Source organism: Pterocles gutturalis, unplaced genomic scaffold, assembly GCF_000699245.1.
Source record: "Pterocles gutturalis isolate BGI_N339 unplaced genomic scaffold, ASM69924v1 Scaffold10565, whole genome shotgun sequence".
In the NCBI taxonomy this organism is placed as follows: Eukaryota; Metazoa; Chordata; class Aves; order Pterocliformes; family Pteroclidae; genus Pterocles; species Pterocles gutturalis.
The window spans coordinates 2342-18419 of record NW_010145883.1 but is presented as its reverse complement, the minus strand read 5'-3'; the positions used below and the strand labels follow the sequence as shown (position 1 = coordinate 18419).

General features: G+C 38.8%; 1 protein-coding gene across 1 annotated transcript; it reads right to left on the bottom strand.

The window, feature by feature from the left end:
• Positions 1-208: 208 nt before the first annotated feature.
• Positions 209-15678, bottom strand: ABI2 (abl-interactor 2). Its single transcript, XM_010085530.1, has 7 exons — positions 15587-15678; positions 14650-14796; positions 13492-13616; positions 10652-10810; positions 6222-6308; positions 5727-5900; positions 209-683 (listed from the first exon to the last, which is right to left on the bottom strand). The coding sequence occupies exons 1-7, from the start codon at positions 15667-15669 to the stop codon at positions 508-510; spliced, it is 951 nt and encodes a 316-aa protein (XP_010083832.1). The 5' UTR covers positions 15670-15678; the 3' UTR covers positions 209-507.
• Between the last annotated feature and the right edge of the window lie 400 nt (positions 15679-16078).

Sequence of the window (16078 nt, the reverse complement as noted above, 5' to 3'; positions counted from 1 at the left end):
CTGTGCAGAAAATCTCAGTGTTTGCTAGCACATGACTGTTCTTCCAGCTGCACGAGTGTAGTGTAGGAACCCTTCACCACAAGCATCCAGGACATCCCAAGCGCCAGGCACTGCTGCCAAGGGTAGTACCACCAGAGCACACAGGATTCCTGAGACAGATCCCAAAGCCTGTCACAAGTACCAACTCAGTGAAGTTATCAGCTACTTAACGAGTTTGTTACATCTGAATAGGTCAACTTAATTCAATGTCAGATGGCTCAGGATAGCCTCTACTGGCAGCCAAAAGAGCCATTTGTTCAAACAACTCAAATCACTATTGTTTTATAATGAGAAAAAACAAAACAAAAAAAAAAAAAAAAAACCAACCAAAAAACCAAAAAAGCCAAGAGTGGTTGTTACAATTATCCTTCATTCAGTTATACTGGATGGAGCCTCAGAGGCTGGTGGAGATCTGGGAAGCCCTGACAGCTCCTGCAGGAGGAGATGCAGTGTTCTGTCCTCTAGTCTTCACTCTGAGTAATGCATGATCGACTCCACATAGTTCCCTGGGAAGAGCCCTGTCACTCCATTCATGACACCTTCATACCAGCCGTCATCATTTTTCTTGATGACATAAATGATGGCACCTTCCTGAAATGAGAGCTCATCTTCTTTGTCCTTCGTGTAGTCATAGATCGCCACCACTAGGAAAGAACAGAGCATGATTGTTAGGAGAGGTACAGGGATGAGGAGGAGGAAAATCAACCTACCTCGTACACAGTTCTCCACATTCAAGGCAATCTCAGAGAACTGCACACCTCTGTGCACTCAGAATGACCTGCTGAGAGGGGCAGTTTCATGCTTTGAAGCACATGAGCCAGGACTACTTTAACTCTTCTATTCTTACTATTTCCAGACCCACCAGAGGAAAAGTTTACAAATATATGATAAACTTTTGGTGTGGAATGATTCAAGGAAGTGGGTGTAACTCCCCATAGCTAACACTCCCAGGGTATACAGGTGTGTAAATCCCAGTTAGGAGCTAGGAAGAAGTAAGGTTCTCTGAAACAAAACATACACCTACTGTATCAGGATATTTTTCTTACAGCTGCAGAATACTTTACTGAAGGCACAAAAGCTGTTAGGAAAGTCAAAGAAATTGGACAAAGCACTGGCAAATATTAAAGACAGTATTGTCCAGAAATGGCAGAAAATAGTCATCAACTTGTTTTTGTGGTTTTTTTTCCATTCTCAGTCCTATCATTAGGTGCTCCACACAGAAAATTAGCTATGCCAGACTCCGAATACTTTAACAAATAGCATCAGTCACTGCTTTGAGCACTTGGCAATGAAACATGCAGTGCTGCCATTGAAACAAAATGGATGTTGGACAGGGATCCTAAAAGCTTCCACTGGGGATAGAAGGGAAGATACTCTAAACCAAAGCAAGGAGAAAAAATTAACAGCATGTGTTCATGAGCACAGCATGCAAGAGTCCTACTAAACTCATAATTCTCTTCAAAAGAAAAGAGGTAATTTCCTTTTGAGGGAGCAAAGGAATCAATACAAATATTTACTAGGAAAACCTGGATCCTGAATAGATTATAAAGTAAAATAAACAAATCAATCCTGGTAGAGAATCAGAGTATGTACAGACTTGTTCTGGGTTTTTTAATGAATCTCCCAGGCAGGAGACTTGTGTCATTTGACAGAGCATATTTAAAAGACACGTGTTGCGAACTTTACACTTACGCCAGCACAGGTATTAAGTAACTCATTTTAACTAGTTTCAGAAATATCATTCTAAGGAAACAGAACACAAATGGAGAAAAGAGTAAATTTTTAGCTTGAAAAACAGAAGTCACTATATAAACACGTGATACATTTAAGTCCTTCAAAATTCCTTTTTAACTGCCTTCTATACCGGTTCATTTTAAAATATTTGTTCCTAGAGTCACCATGCTGTTGTCCTTCATGCTCTTCAAAATAATAATCCAAGGATCACAGTAACTTCCAGTTCCTTTCCTTCTCATTTTTGAGTGTACTCCAGCCCCTTCTGATAACAAATAGATTAGTTCATGATCACAAATAGGAAACTCTTCCAGCTTGTGATGGAAATTTCCATGTTAGTAAGCCTCTTATAAAATTATCTGAAGCCTGGTTTCGTTTTTACATCACCATTGCTTCCCTCCTGCATGTTACGTTTGTACTGGCAACATTCCTCTCTCTAAAAGACTGTTTAGTGCTTCTGTCTGTAGTCCCACCAGTTCAAGCTGTGAGCTTGTCACATATCGCGAGTTACCAGGAGCCCAGGCCAGCACTGCAAAAAAGGCTCCAAATAAGACAGGAAGCAGCGGTACTGACTCAGAAGGTGGCATCCTACCCTGCAAGACTGAGCCAGGATCTATTTTTTGTTTCTATCTGAACATGTTCCAGTATAGAGATGAAAAAGAGAATTACTCATTTAGGTTGATATTCTTACAGTGATCTTTGGTTCTTCAACAACTAGACAGTTTGGCTGAACTGTCTTATATCAAACTGGCCCCAAGAGTAGGCCATACTGGTTATCCAATTGAAATCTGACAGCTGTGACCACACACTTTCTCTATGTGGTATGAGGGCAACTTTTCCTTCTGGATACCCATTTTAGATCATCTGATTTGCAAAGATGGGACATTTTCTCACTTTTTCATGCCAGACACCCAAACACACAGCTCAATGGAAAACTGCAGTGTGCGTTCCTGGACACTGCTGGTTGCCTGTTGCTATTACAGCCATGTGGTAGCGTCCTCACGTTCAACATCCCCAGTAACTATCCTACCCAAGAGTTTCTCCATCTGTTCCAAGTGGATCTGCTATTCACTTCCTTCCTCAGCTGTAGGTTAAAGAATGCCTTAATGTTAAATATACCTCCCATACTGCATGACCCCTTTACAGAACAGGATCATACTGAATCCCATCTCAATGTATAACAACTCTGTATTTGACACCTCCTTGGTGTCCCAGCTTCTACATTCTCACTTTTGCAAATGTTATCTACACTGATCCTATCAGAGATGCTTTTGTATGAACTTAAATATGTGAACAGTCATACCAAAAGAACAAGCACAAATCCTAGGAATTGCTACTCTACTTATTGGGGGTAATAGTGTTTGAACAGCCATTTCCTTCCATCAGTTTTGGGCACTTTGAATCATATGGCACAGAATATTATTTATAGGAACTTAAGGAGTTGCCATAGGAATCATCATGTTGCAGAAGATAAGCATTATTAGTTCACAGCAGGGTAAAGTATACACATTCTTTGAGTATGAAAGTCCTCTTTTAGCATGGGGCTTTTAATTAACTTTAAAGCTTACTTGCTACAGAAAAAATCAGAGCCAAGCACTTCTCTTCCAACTCCAGCAGACAAATCTCAAAACACAGACTGAAACAAGTAGAGCTATTCAAATAATGACAACAGAATCCACACATATGTCAATATCCCGTTTTTCTGGTATCCTGAAACTATTATTGAACAGTTCTTTATACATTGTAAGCACTTCAATAATTTATTACTTATATGAGTGTTTCTAAGAACAGACCAACCTTTTAGATGTTTTAGTCATCTAGTTTTCAAAATACAGATCAAAATTATGTTTTTGCATGGGACTCTACACCAATACGAGAGAATGTTTGGTTTCTTGTACTTACGCTTTTCTGCAAGAAAAATGTTCTGACAAAAATTCTTACTTTCTCCATCTTATCTTTAAAGACTTCCATTACAGTTTTGCTATCCCATGTGATTTTGCCTGTAAATATCAAACTGCAAGTGCCTGGACTGCTTGCTGAAATGGAACAGATCTGTGCATATATGCACCTATATAAATTATTTTAGTTCACAAGCTCATAGAAGTCACACAGAAAAGCAGATCAGAACAATATGCTATAATTCAAATGTCAGTATTTTTTCAAATAGAAAATTGTTTTCCCAGGCCACATGCCACATGATTTCATGGCTTCTCTTCTCCACAAACAGACTCATGCACACCCCCACACCCCTTTGCGTTAGTATGAGACACTGTGAACAAGAAATGCACAGCAGGGTCCTCTTTTTTCTCTTTTGCTGAAAAGCCACTGAGGATTTGCTGAGGGCAAGGTGGCAGGAATAACAGAAACATAATAAAGATAGTGATACAAATGTTTAATTAGGCCAAAGAGTGTCTTATGCCTGGAAAACCACAGAGAAAAATCTTGATACTCACTCTCCTATCAAAAAGTAACATGCCTGCAGTCTTCATCCCGCACGAAATACATCAACTACAATGAAACTGCTGAGCAGATACTGCGCATTCTCAGAAATGCCTGATACACAGGAGTTTATTAAGATGTAGCACATCCAGTATTTGCTGAAATGACCTGTACCGGTCCCAGCCTGAAGAAATTTGCCATCTTCCCCCCAAAGAAAGAAATGCAACATCAGGAAGCCCACACCACTCCAAAACCTGATTTTGTGAAGCCAGCTAACTAGTATGAGTAATCAGGAATATCCTCCAAGTTGCACAGCAAGAAGAGTACTTCATATATGAGATCCATTTTTTTCCCTGTTCTCCCTCACAGAAATAAGCTTTCCTGAGAAGAATAAGCTGAAGCAACTTTTAATCAAAGAGCCTGTGTGCATCAACAGAATAACAGTGACACTTGCTGTCAATCAAGGGTATGGAGAGGTTAGATAAAGCAGGTCATGTAAACGCCCTGCAAGTCAGTCACTTTGTCTGACAAATCGTCTCAGCTTGTCAGCAAAGCCTGGGTACTCCTTGCACTAAACACACCAGCTAGACAGAGGGTGGGGGACTAACAAAAAATGTCCCACATATTCCTCCATCTCCCTCAGGAATAGTAATATTTTTCCTTTGGGCTGGAGTTGGCAGAAAGCACCTCTTCCATCTTCTTTTTTTTCCCCTCCCTTCAAGTCCAGCACTGGTTTTATCTTTGTGGCATTTTAGAATTTTTTGCCTGATGCAGACTGAATGTGTCTAACAGTCACTCAGCTGAGATGCCTGGTTCCTCTGCAACATTAGATTGTATATCACCCTTTACTAAGAGGTACATGACCCTGTTTCACAGGAGAACACCAGGCAGTAGATTTTTCATATTCATGTGCCCCTAAGCCATTTACCTACTCAGTTTATTTTACCTGTAGTTTTACTCCAGCATGTTTCTATACACCTGCTTCAAAACTGGAAGACGTCTAGATGCAGCAACGCAGCAAGGCCTCAGTTAGTCAGTCCTACACAGACCCAGCACTTTTTAGCTCAGCATGGCCCCACACTGATGCAGCACTGCAGCTTCCAGAGCCCCAAACACACGTCACAGCACTTCTCCAGATACACCCATATGTTCAAAGTTCAAGGGCAATTGCAGCACCGATTCATTCATTTTTTACTTCATATAAGTTTGATTATTATGATTAAGCAGACTACTGAAAGGTGAGTCTTGAGGAGATTACAGAGGATTTAAAAAATATGTAACTAGCCAGATAATCATTATCTTCCCTTTGTGGAGAAAGGGGTGAAAGAGTCAGACTCAGAAGAGTAGCTTAACTTTCACTCTTTAAATTGCCATTTGGAGGAGCACCTCTACAACAATACCAAGTACTGCCTATGAAGGAGTCTAGGCAGACTCCACGCCCAAAGCAGGACGGCAGGAGCTTATACAAAATGTCGTTATGAAGATGACCCTACTGTCCCTACTAGCTCTAAACCTACCCTTTTCTAAGTAGGTCCTTGGTGCCCAAGGAGGGTCCTCCTCAGCATATGGATCACTGTACTCCACCACAGCAGCTTCCTCTTCCTCATAATCCTCTGGAGGTGGGGGTGGAGGTGGAGATTCATCAAACACTGTCTCATCCACAGGCGGTGGTGGGGGAGGAGTATCTGAAACTGAAAACAAGCAATCATATAATCATTAAAATATCTCTAGAACCAGGTTGTCAAGTTGAATAGTCCCAATCCCAATTAGCTGCACTGGGGCCAATAGTTAGAACTTGTGGAAATATGCTAGAGACAATAAAATTCAGAGAAGGAAGAAGCAGGCTCCTCAAATAAAATTATTTCCTTTTCCCTCCCTTCACAATTTCAGACCAACTTGCAGAGGCGGTAGAGAAGGCAGAATTCTGGCTATATACAGACAAATCTTTCATCCACTCAAAGCAAAAGCCACATCCAGTAATAAATCATAGCACAAGGAAGCAGCAAACTTACTGTTTTCTTGAACTCTGGCCACAAATCCCATTAGCGGTAACTGTGGAGTTACCTGTAGGATGGAGGGGGGAGGAGGAGCAAGGGATGCTGCCACAGAAATTAAAAAGAGAGAGGCATTCAGTTAGAAACACAACTAAGCAGCAAACAGGAAAGTAGACATCATCACCACTCAGACAGTGTAGCAATCTGCCAAGAAGCTCAGATAAAAAGGCTGACATTCAAAAAAAATGGCCCAGGTGGTTTAAGCATATTCCTAATCTTTACACTTCAAGGAGATCTCTCTATTTTTAAAATTTCTAACCCAGCTCTTTTTCATAAGATGAAGAATCCATGCTGAAGTATTTTTCTGATCTATGAGATTCCCTTAAGTTGAAGTTTATTACTACAGCAATATAGCACTTTATGAACAGACCTAATGAATATATCAAGAGGATTCATTCCCTATAATCCTCCACCTTACAGATGAAATTGATATTTATAGAGGAGACTTCTGTAACAGCATCCACGAATCCTTAGTAATGAAACTGGATATAACTAGCTTTCTCCAAAACACAGGCAAAAAAAAAAAAATCCAATGAGGCAGTTATTTTAGGCAAAACGGAAAAAGATGCCTTTGAGAACAGCATACTTGGAAGACACGGAACTTCTGACCTTACTGGTAAAACAAAGTGCACTGTGCTGCTGTCAAACAACAGGGCCTATTCCAGATGTGCTGCCTCGTTTCCTTCCCACCTGATTTTGCAGAACACTGCACTGAACTTTGAACAGCCCTTTTACTGGTACCAGAAGAGCTGTCTTTGCACAATACACGTGAATTCACATTTAAACAATATACTGTCAGTCAGTTGCAAATGTTATAACACTGAACTGTGGTTTAAGCCAGGTATGAAAGTTACAGTTATCTAGTTAAGTTTAAAAAACAGTTAACTAGTTTTATCTAGTTTTAGTATCACTTTGCAAGAGCTATGCAGTAATATTCTTTAAGCAACTTACAAGATTATTTTTCAGAAAGCACACCTTGGGAAAAGCACAACTGAATAATTTTGTTAGCAGTCGCACACAAAAACATTTAGTCATGTCCAAAAGAATGAGGGAAAAGTTCTACACTTCATGTACCAGTACATTTATTTATCTTGAAGAACAGAACTAAATAAATCTCAGACTAATTCCAGAGCCAGCAAGAAAACTGACAGATAGGATGTAGTATTTTTCAGAATTAATTCACATCATCATAGCTAATGAAAAGAACTCCAGAGCATTTCAAATTCATATCTCAAAACCTTCTGTTTGCTTATTTCAGTAACTATTATCTGAAGTGCTTTGAATTTCTTCTGTCACTCACACTCACTTTCCCTTCACACCCCAAACAAAAAAAATCCAGAGCAACCATCCTTTTTGTTGCAAAAAAAATCCTTGTACCTCCATATAAAGCAAGCTCCATTATCTCACCATTTAATTGATATTTCTTGAAAAAAAATAATATTTCTATTTACAGCATCTTTGACTTGAATGATGTGCCATCTGAGAGTATTTATCCGTTCAAGTGTCACTACAGTAGCTGGAAAAAGATTTGGTCTCACATTTTTTCAAAGCAGGAAAAGGGAACTTGAATTTGAAGTCCTACTGAAATGCAGTAATATTCATGAATTCAGCATTCTTGTGCAACTATGAAGTCCCTGCCTTTTTATATATGCTATAAAAGTGTTCAGTTTCAAAATGTTTCCTCTATTTAACATCATACAGATTGATACAATTCCTATCTATCATGTGAGACTAGCTTCAGTTTCCTAGGTCCCTCCAGTGTACTTTCTTTGTGTGCTATATAAACTTATTTGAAAGAAATAACAAGCAGTCCAAACAAATAACAAAAAAAATTCCTTAGTTTAGTTTGGGTTGTGTAGTTTAATCAAAATGGTGATACTAACACTAGCTGACATAATTCCTTGTTTATCTTAACCATTTGGTTTGTGCTTCAGTCTATGCACAGTGCAGGTACTGCCATATTATATTATCTGTATGTGATACATATTGACTCTAAGCTAGTTTTGACCTGTAGGAACAAATACAATAAATATTTTGTTAATAAAAAGACTTTATAAAGTGTATCAGAGAACTTTACTTCACCTCTGCTGTCTCAAAGGATGAGAAAAACACCAGCTTAAATGTTCCCTCCCAGCTTCCTTCCACATAGACCATTGGCAGATTAAGAGTTTGTCTACACAGTTGCTGTAAATTAATTCAGGAATGCTCAAGAGCACTGCCTACTAGATTGCTTAAGCCTGATAAGAATTCAGCTATAGGAATAGTGCATAGCGCAGATACCATCTCAACACTTGCCCAGCTTCTCCCACAGGGTTTTTAGCCTGTGCTGAGCTCCATACTGCTTAGGTACTGGCATCTAAGGTTACAAAGTTAAAACACTTGTTAACACTTCCTAGCATGGCTGGACAGTGGCTTTGGGACAGACATATGCTGAGATTGTTTAGGGTCTGCAGTTCTTCAAATTTTTTTTCCAGTTGTTAAAAAGGTCTCATCATGAAGTAAAGAAATTATACTATCTTAGAAGTGGCATTCAAAATAACAGGGCAAGGCAAGTGTCTTACATCCTCCTGTGAAGTGAATAAAAAAAAATGACTATGTCAACATACTAGAAAAGAGAAGTGCAAAAAACAGTACTGCTTTATTGCCAAACAGCCTGCAAAGTAGAACAAGCCATAGCTGGCATGCTCCTCTGCCTGTTGCAAGGTCTCTTTTTCACCTTTTAAGTTTGTGTTTTCTCGCTCTCTCCAGGAATGTTAACAAGCAGTCGTGGTCCCTGTCCTGCAACTAACCCTGCTCCTTAGAGAAACAACAGTCCCTCCCTTCTTAGGGTCTTCATCAATTATAAATGCTTGAGCATCCACTCCTTTCAAGGTACAGGCCAAAAAAACTTGGTTTAGTATAACTGCAAAGCTAATAAAGTCTGTATTCTGCTAGGTATACTGAAAAAAGTCTGTTCCTACAGCTGCTTATTTATGTTGTATCAAGTATGCCAGTATAATTGAAGTATTTTGTTTGTGATTTACAGCTCAAATGACTAATCACCATAATCATGATCTTCTTTTTGGGTACACAGACTGAACAGTGGTTATATAACTTACTTAAAGTCTATCTGGCATCTTTTGTGATTGCCTATTAACAATGCAATGGTAGCTTGCATTGCAAAAGCAGAAATGCACAGTAGTTGTCAGAAACTCTCTGGATATACTGAAAATCGTCTTTACTGCAAAGGTAATCCTGAAACGTTTCTTTTATTGCTGTTACCCTTTCCTTCCTGCATGTTCCCTCTCAGCCTTCAATATGCATATAATGTGCATAACAAATACCACACATTTCAGGCAATGGGGCTGCAATTTAGTCATATAACCTCCTCCAACCCCCTGTCCCCAGCAGGACAATCCATTTCCTTCTCAAGGTAAGCTCACACATCTCTTTCCAGGGTAGCTCACAAGCAGTAATATTTGAATCTGATCAAATCCCCTAAATGCAGATTGCAGCATTTGACCTAATTATAAGCTCAGTGTTCAATTAAAAAAAATAAAACAAAAAAAAACAAACAAAAAAACACACCACCAAAAACCACCACCGCAGCAACAACAAAACACAAACGCACTATAGTGCTTGCAAGTCAACATTCAATCTTGCTGGTAAAAAGGGCATTTCCTAAAAAAGGAACCTGCAGTATGTCTCCTGCATCTTTCTGTAGCTTTGTCAGAAAAGAAAGTCTCCCCTGCTCTGGTATCAAAACCTCACATTGCATCAGAAGCACAAGGAAAAAGACTCCTTAGATGAAGAGCTACTGCGTTCTGCCTGACCCACAGGACACTCCACTCCTTGTTAATACCTCATCCTGCTTTTTGAGACAGGTCACTTACTAAAATAGTACCACCTGTGAACTTAGCAGATGTCACAGCTCCCTTGATCCCACACCAAACACCACTAATGTCTCTAAGGTGTCTAATGCTTACCCTTGTATAACAAGTGCAATTTATTGAACTGTCCATTAATCAGAGGGACAAAGCACACAAGATAAAGACTGATCGATCGATGTAGAATCAGTATTCTAGTGCAAAATCAAATACTCATCCCACACCAAAGCAGACACGACACACAGTGTAGTAAAGGACTAAAGCTTGTCTAATATGGACTGTGAGATCAAAAGTAATTTATTTGGCAACAAAGCCAGTATTGTTTCAAGCTGCTTGCCATAATGGAAGCTGAATACTCTGTACTTGGACTGCAGCTTTGGCATGCCTACCAGCAACATACTGGAAGTTACCTGAGACTAACTGCAAGATCTGCAAAGGAGACAGAACGTAAGATTTCAGAGATCTGAAGGCCACTCCATTCACCACTGTGTTGAATTCAACAGACCAGAAGAACTTTCTTACCTGGGTTCTGGTTATAAAATGGTCCTCCGTTCATCTGATTCTGAAGGCTCGTCTGTGATGTGATTGAAGGAGGACGGCGATATGGCAAAGATCCCCCTATTGTCGGGGGGGTGTGTCGAGATGCAGGCCTGTTCATGCTGTAGAACTGAACTGGGTGACCTAGGTTAGAAAGAAAGTATTAGCAAAGAGATGAATGATGCCTCCCTTTTTTATATCTGCATTCAAGATTTAAAAGCTTGGAAAGGTTTGTTGTTGGTTTGGTGTTTTTTTTTTTGTTTTGTTTTTTTTTTAAGACAGTCTGCATCGTAGAAACAGTCAGCCAGTTCAGCCACCAGACTGGCAGGACACTGGATGTCTCAATAGCAACATAAAAACCAACTCTGCCAACTTCCTGTACTTAGTACAGCCAATATGAAATATACATATGAAATATGAAAAGCCAATATGAAAATACAAAGATGTCTCAGCTACAAAGTTTCAAAATAAAATAAAACAATTCCCAGTTCTCTATTTTATATAATGTATTATAATAAATTCTTGCAAATCTAGTTATTTATAAACCTCCAAAAAAATGACACTTCATAGTCCAGCAATTAAACAATATATACATACAAACTAACTGTATGCCATCTCCAAGATTCAAAGCTGTTAACTTCTACAACTGGAAAACACAATACTAACTATATCTTAGTGCTGTTCAGGAAATACGCAGAGAATCATCTGGAGAGAAGAAAATGTTAGAAACTGCTTGAAGGATGGAATAAATGAAGTCATATTCAAAGACTCTCTTTCAGGAAGCTGTCAGTGGAAACAATTTAAAAACTTGCTCTCTATTTTAATCACCTCCTGTATCAAAGTAATTGATCCTCAATCTAAGCAAGTAACAAATGAAGCAAGAACATTAAGCTGTGCTCACATAAAGTTTTCTGACTTGTAAGAGCAAACAGTAAACTGGATTTGTTATAGCCGTATGGGTAATTACCCTCCCTAACTATTCTGACTCCACCACTTGTGCTAGAAGTAAATTTCAGAGTTTCCAAGAAAAGAAAGGGAAGAAGGTATGGTCACTGTGGTTGAGGAGACATGCATGCAGGGAAGTAAACAGGGAAACAGAACATATGAATGCAAAATTTTTAAAAACCTGCATATGAGAAAATGAAAAATGTAGGATGATTGTATAAGCACTAGGAAAAGCAAGTTGCAATATACACCATAAATACCACCTATTAAAACAAAGTGCTTTAGTACTATTCTGCATAATAAAAAACTTGTATTTTACCTGACATTGAACACAAAAAAATTGCCCATTTTATCAGTTCATTGAAAGTAGACTTATTTGAAAGCATTGATATGCACTTTTTTTTATTCCATTACTGAAACAGAATAATCAGACTCAGAACTATCAGTGCTGCTCCCCCCAAACATAATTATTATGAGATTCTCAGTATCCAAACCACAATAAAATGATAATGTAATAAATAAATATATAAATATAAAAATAAAATTATAATATTAATTCATTGCTGTTTTATAAAGCTAGCACACCTTGAACTGTCCCCTATAACCATTACTTAGGTATTTTCTAGTTATATTGAAAAAAAAATAAAATCACTGCTTCTGAAGTAACTGTAAAAAGCCTTGGATCACAATCACATCTGGGTTCATCTGCCCAACAGCTGGAGCAGACACTCACCTGTAGAAGGTGTGGAAGAAACAGCAGGGGGAGTTGGAGAGGTGAAGCCATCAGCAAGGGGCTGAGCTCCTGCAGCAGCAGCAGCATCTGGGGCAGTGGAGGAAGGGGCAGGAGCAGGAGGAGTGGGGGCAGGAACAGAGGTAGCAGGAAGGGGAGAAGTGCCAGCCGAGCCAGCAGGGGCTAAGCGAAGAGAGGAGGAAGAGGTGGAGTTAATAAGGAGATCTGTTAGCAAGGATTAGAGAAAGCCTTTGACTCTTCAGTGTGAGCTATTTATTAGATGCACAGTGTTTCAGAATGCACAAGGAGATGAGAAAAAAATTGAGCTGTTACAGGAAGGTACATTCCTATGTGGACAGTAAATGAGGGTCAAGCAAATCCACTTCTTTCTAGGTCTGAAGGTAACGATACAGAACTTTTCACTGAAAGACGTTACTTTTGGAAGATGTCTTTATACCTTGTTATTTACACTTCAATTCTGTAGCATGGCTGCCTTTAGCTTTTGTATGAATTAGAAAATATACAGAAGAGGAAAGCCAAAAATTTCCAGTTCTTTGGTTCAAAAGCAGATCACACTGCAAGTCAAGTATACACTCTTCTTCACTGAAAGGGCTAAGCAAAGGAAAAATGAGTACTACTATCACTTCCTATTTCTGGATAGACTGAGGAAATCCCATTGAACAAGTGTCTTTTTAGAGGCTTGCATTAATATAGTGTAATATACTTAAGATTTACTCTGTGCCTGCCTCTCTTTTCATCTGATTTTCTAAAAGCATGCTTCTATGTATCTGCATGAACAGCCAATGAAAAAACATTTATTGGCTTAAAAGTACAAAGTAGCAGTTTCCCTGAGCCCACTGAGAAAGGTGTTGGTGTCCTACCTAGTCACATGTAGGCAGACAGGCAAAAAATTCCAACAAACAAACTAATATACAAAAGAAGCTTTAGAGTGCATCAGGCACTCCCAGAAAATATAGTACTTGATTCAAACTCATACCCTCATCAGCAAGCAATTTTCAAGGCTTGCATGTTTCTGGATAATGAATGACGAGACTTCTCTTGGGGTTTACTCAGCACCGTGTTTTAGGAGACTTGCAAATACTAAAGGTTAACCCTAAATCAGAAAGAGGAACAGCAAGTTTCCATTTACCTGGATAGACACTGGGAGGAGATGGTGTGGGAACAGCAATAGGAACACCCACACTTCCACTTCCACTGTTCTCTCGACTGCTGCTCCGACTGCTTGGGTGGCTTCCTCCACTACTCCCACTACTACTGTAAGAAACCAAAATAACCAGGGTGTGAATATGCTGCTGCACATGCTGCAACACAAGATCCCTCATATAGCACCTTCCTAATCAGAGAAATAACAGGGAACAAGAGAAATGAAACAAGGATTATACAAACCTATATAAAGAATGGTTTTCCTAAAACTCTTCATTTTGATTACAACCCAAGTTTTTCAGTTAGTCTTAGTGAACCTGCCCAAAAATGAAACACTGCTGGAACCTTGTTCCAAAGCACATAATTCCAATGTTGTTAAACCCCTACTGAGTAAATACAGACCTTTTTCCTATAACATATAAAACAGGTAGACTGTTTAGACTCTGATTTATATGCTTTCATATATGACTACTGAAATCTGGAAAGTGAAGTAAAACTTAGATTTTCTTATATTTTAAGTCCATCTGTTTAGCCATTTTCAAATACTTATGATGTTTAAAAAGTCAAGATTTCAACGGAAGTATTTAGACCTGTCACATCGTGAAACTCTAATGATCCTAGAGAAAAGACCGGCCTTCTGCAGAACCTTTGGTAATACAGTTCAGCTTTATTATGTGTTTTGAAGTTATCAATACCCTCAAAGTACAATGCTCTTTTTCAGATACTCAATCTATAAACATCAAAGACTGTTCAAACAAAAATGTGAGCTATAAGTGTACTGTGCAGTCTTTCAACATGTAGAAGTTTTATGCAAAGTCTTTTCCCAGTTTTGAAAACATTTCATAAATAATATTACAATCTACCTACTTGAAAAACTTCACAATTTTAGTACTTCATTAAGCACTACAACTGATAGCACTAAAATTAAGGTGACTAGGGGGTTAAGTAAACAATCTTAATATGATTCACTACTCTGGTTTTATTAGAATGCATTCTCATCGTGCCAAATTACATTCCCAGTCCATATCTTGAATTAGCAAGCTTCACTGTAGAGGTGCAGATGGATTTGATATTTATCATAGCTTTTTTTGTCCATATGCTTATACAATACTAATCACACTTTGTACAGGACTACACTGAATACCTGTATGTGCGATTCCTCTGATTCACAGAAGCTGTCCTAACAGGGCTCTGTTGGGAGGGAGCCATATTGCGTGTTGGGCTAGGCACGTAGTCATTTGGTACCACTGGAGGACGTACTGGCTCCAATGTACGATAGGGAGAGTGACGCCTGCACAAGGACAAGCATATTTCAGAATCAAATTAAGATAATACAGACAAACCCAAGGATTTGTCATTCTTTAAAAGATAGCTACATAATAATCAGTAATGGAAACTAAAAAAAAAGTTTTTCTGTAAGAAGTTTTCTGTAAGTTCGCAGTACCTACTTTGTAGGATGACAAAAAACAATTAAGGATGTTCCCCGTGTACTTCAATCTCCAGGTGCTTTTCCTATTCATAAACTCTGTGTTGCACAGCCCACTCTTATTTTAAAACTAATCCGTATCTTGTTTTAAAAGTAAAGCACCATGATCTGTATGTATAATCATAATCACATACCAACAAACAACATTCATCCCAGTTGTAACACCCTTTCCTAATGTCAAAGTCAAGTTCACAGACTTAACAGGAAAGCACTCTAATCACACACAGCACAAGTAATTAATGAACAGTGCCACATACTAATTTTCCAGTCGTGTAGCTCCACCTGTCAAAGGCACACAGTTAATGACTTTTTACTCTAAAGCACACAGTTGTAAGTGTTCTGCAATGATAAAGAGGTTCCTGTTGGGAAAGGCTGATGATGCCCACAGTCTTCTTGGAGAAACACGCTAACTGATACATAAGACGTGATCAGTATAAGAGGATGCGGATATAACATCTCTTGACCTTTGTGAATGGTTAAAACAAAAGCAAACAAAAAACCCACAAAAAACCCCCACTACATAAAAAGTAAAAATCTTCCCATTTTTTCCCTTCTGTTCACCAAAGCCATTTACACATTTGGTAACTGCACTTACCCAATAGTTCCTTTTCCTGACATCGGTGGACTTGGTGGCTTCTGGGTGGGTGGCGTTGTACGAGGCAGCCCACCCATCTTCATATTCTGTGTGCTGACCTGCATCAAAGAATGGGGAGAAAAATGGCCCCAAGCTCAGCTTCTAGGGGAGAGACACTGAGATGCCTTTAGCAATTAACTCTTAAGTACGGGAAGGTTTAAACAAACAAAAAAATTGAGAGGCCATGCATTTTATATGCAGTTTCCACTCTGCTAGAAGTCAAGAGTTGCGCTCAAAGGACTCTATTACATAGTTTTTTTAAAAATGGGATATACAAAGAGTGAATTTGCCTTTATGCTATCACATAAACATTAAATCACTGACAATACAGACACTATATCTAACTTGGTTACCACTCCCAGTCATCTTTTGAGAGAAAGGCAGTTATTTCAGGTTGCACTACTGAACGGTAAATTTGCAAAACTATTTTTGAATACACTTTAAAAATACTAA

Bases quoted from the DNA above. Each gene is read 5' to 3' on its own strand.
- ABI2 (XM_010085530.1), bottom strand. From the start codon at position 15,669: ATGAAGATGGGTGGGCTGCCTCGTACAACGCCACCCACCCAGAAGCCA. The intron at 10,811-13,491 runs GTAAATGGAAAC...TTTCTAACCTAG, and splicing joins TCCTCCCAGTGTCTATCCAG to GTCACCCAGTTCAGTTCTAC. The intron at 5,901-6,221 runs GTAAGTTTGCTG...GCTTGTTTTCAG, and splicing joins GGCCAGAGTTCAAGAAAACA to TTTCAGATACTCCTCCCCCA.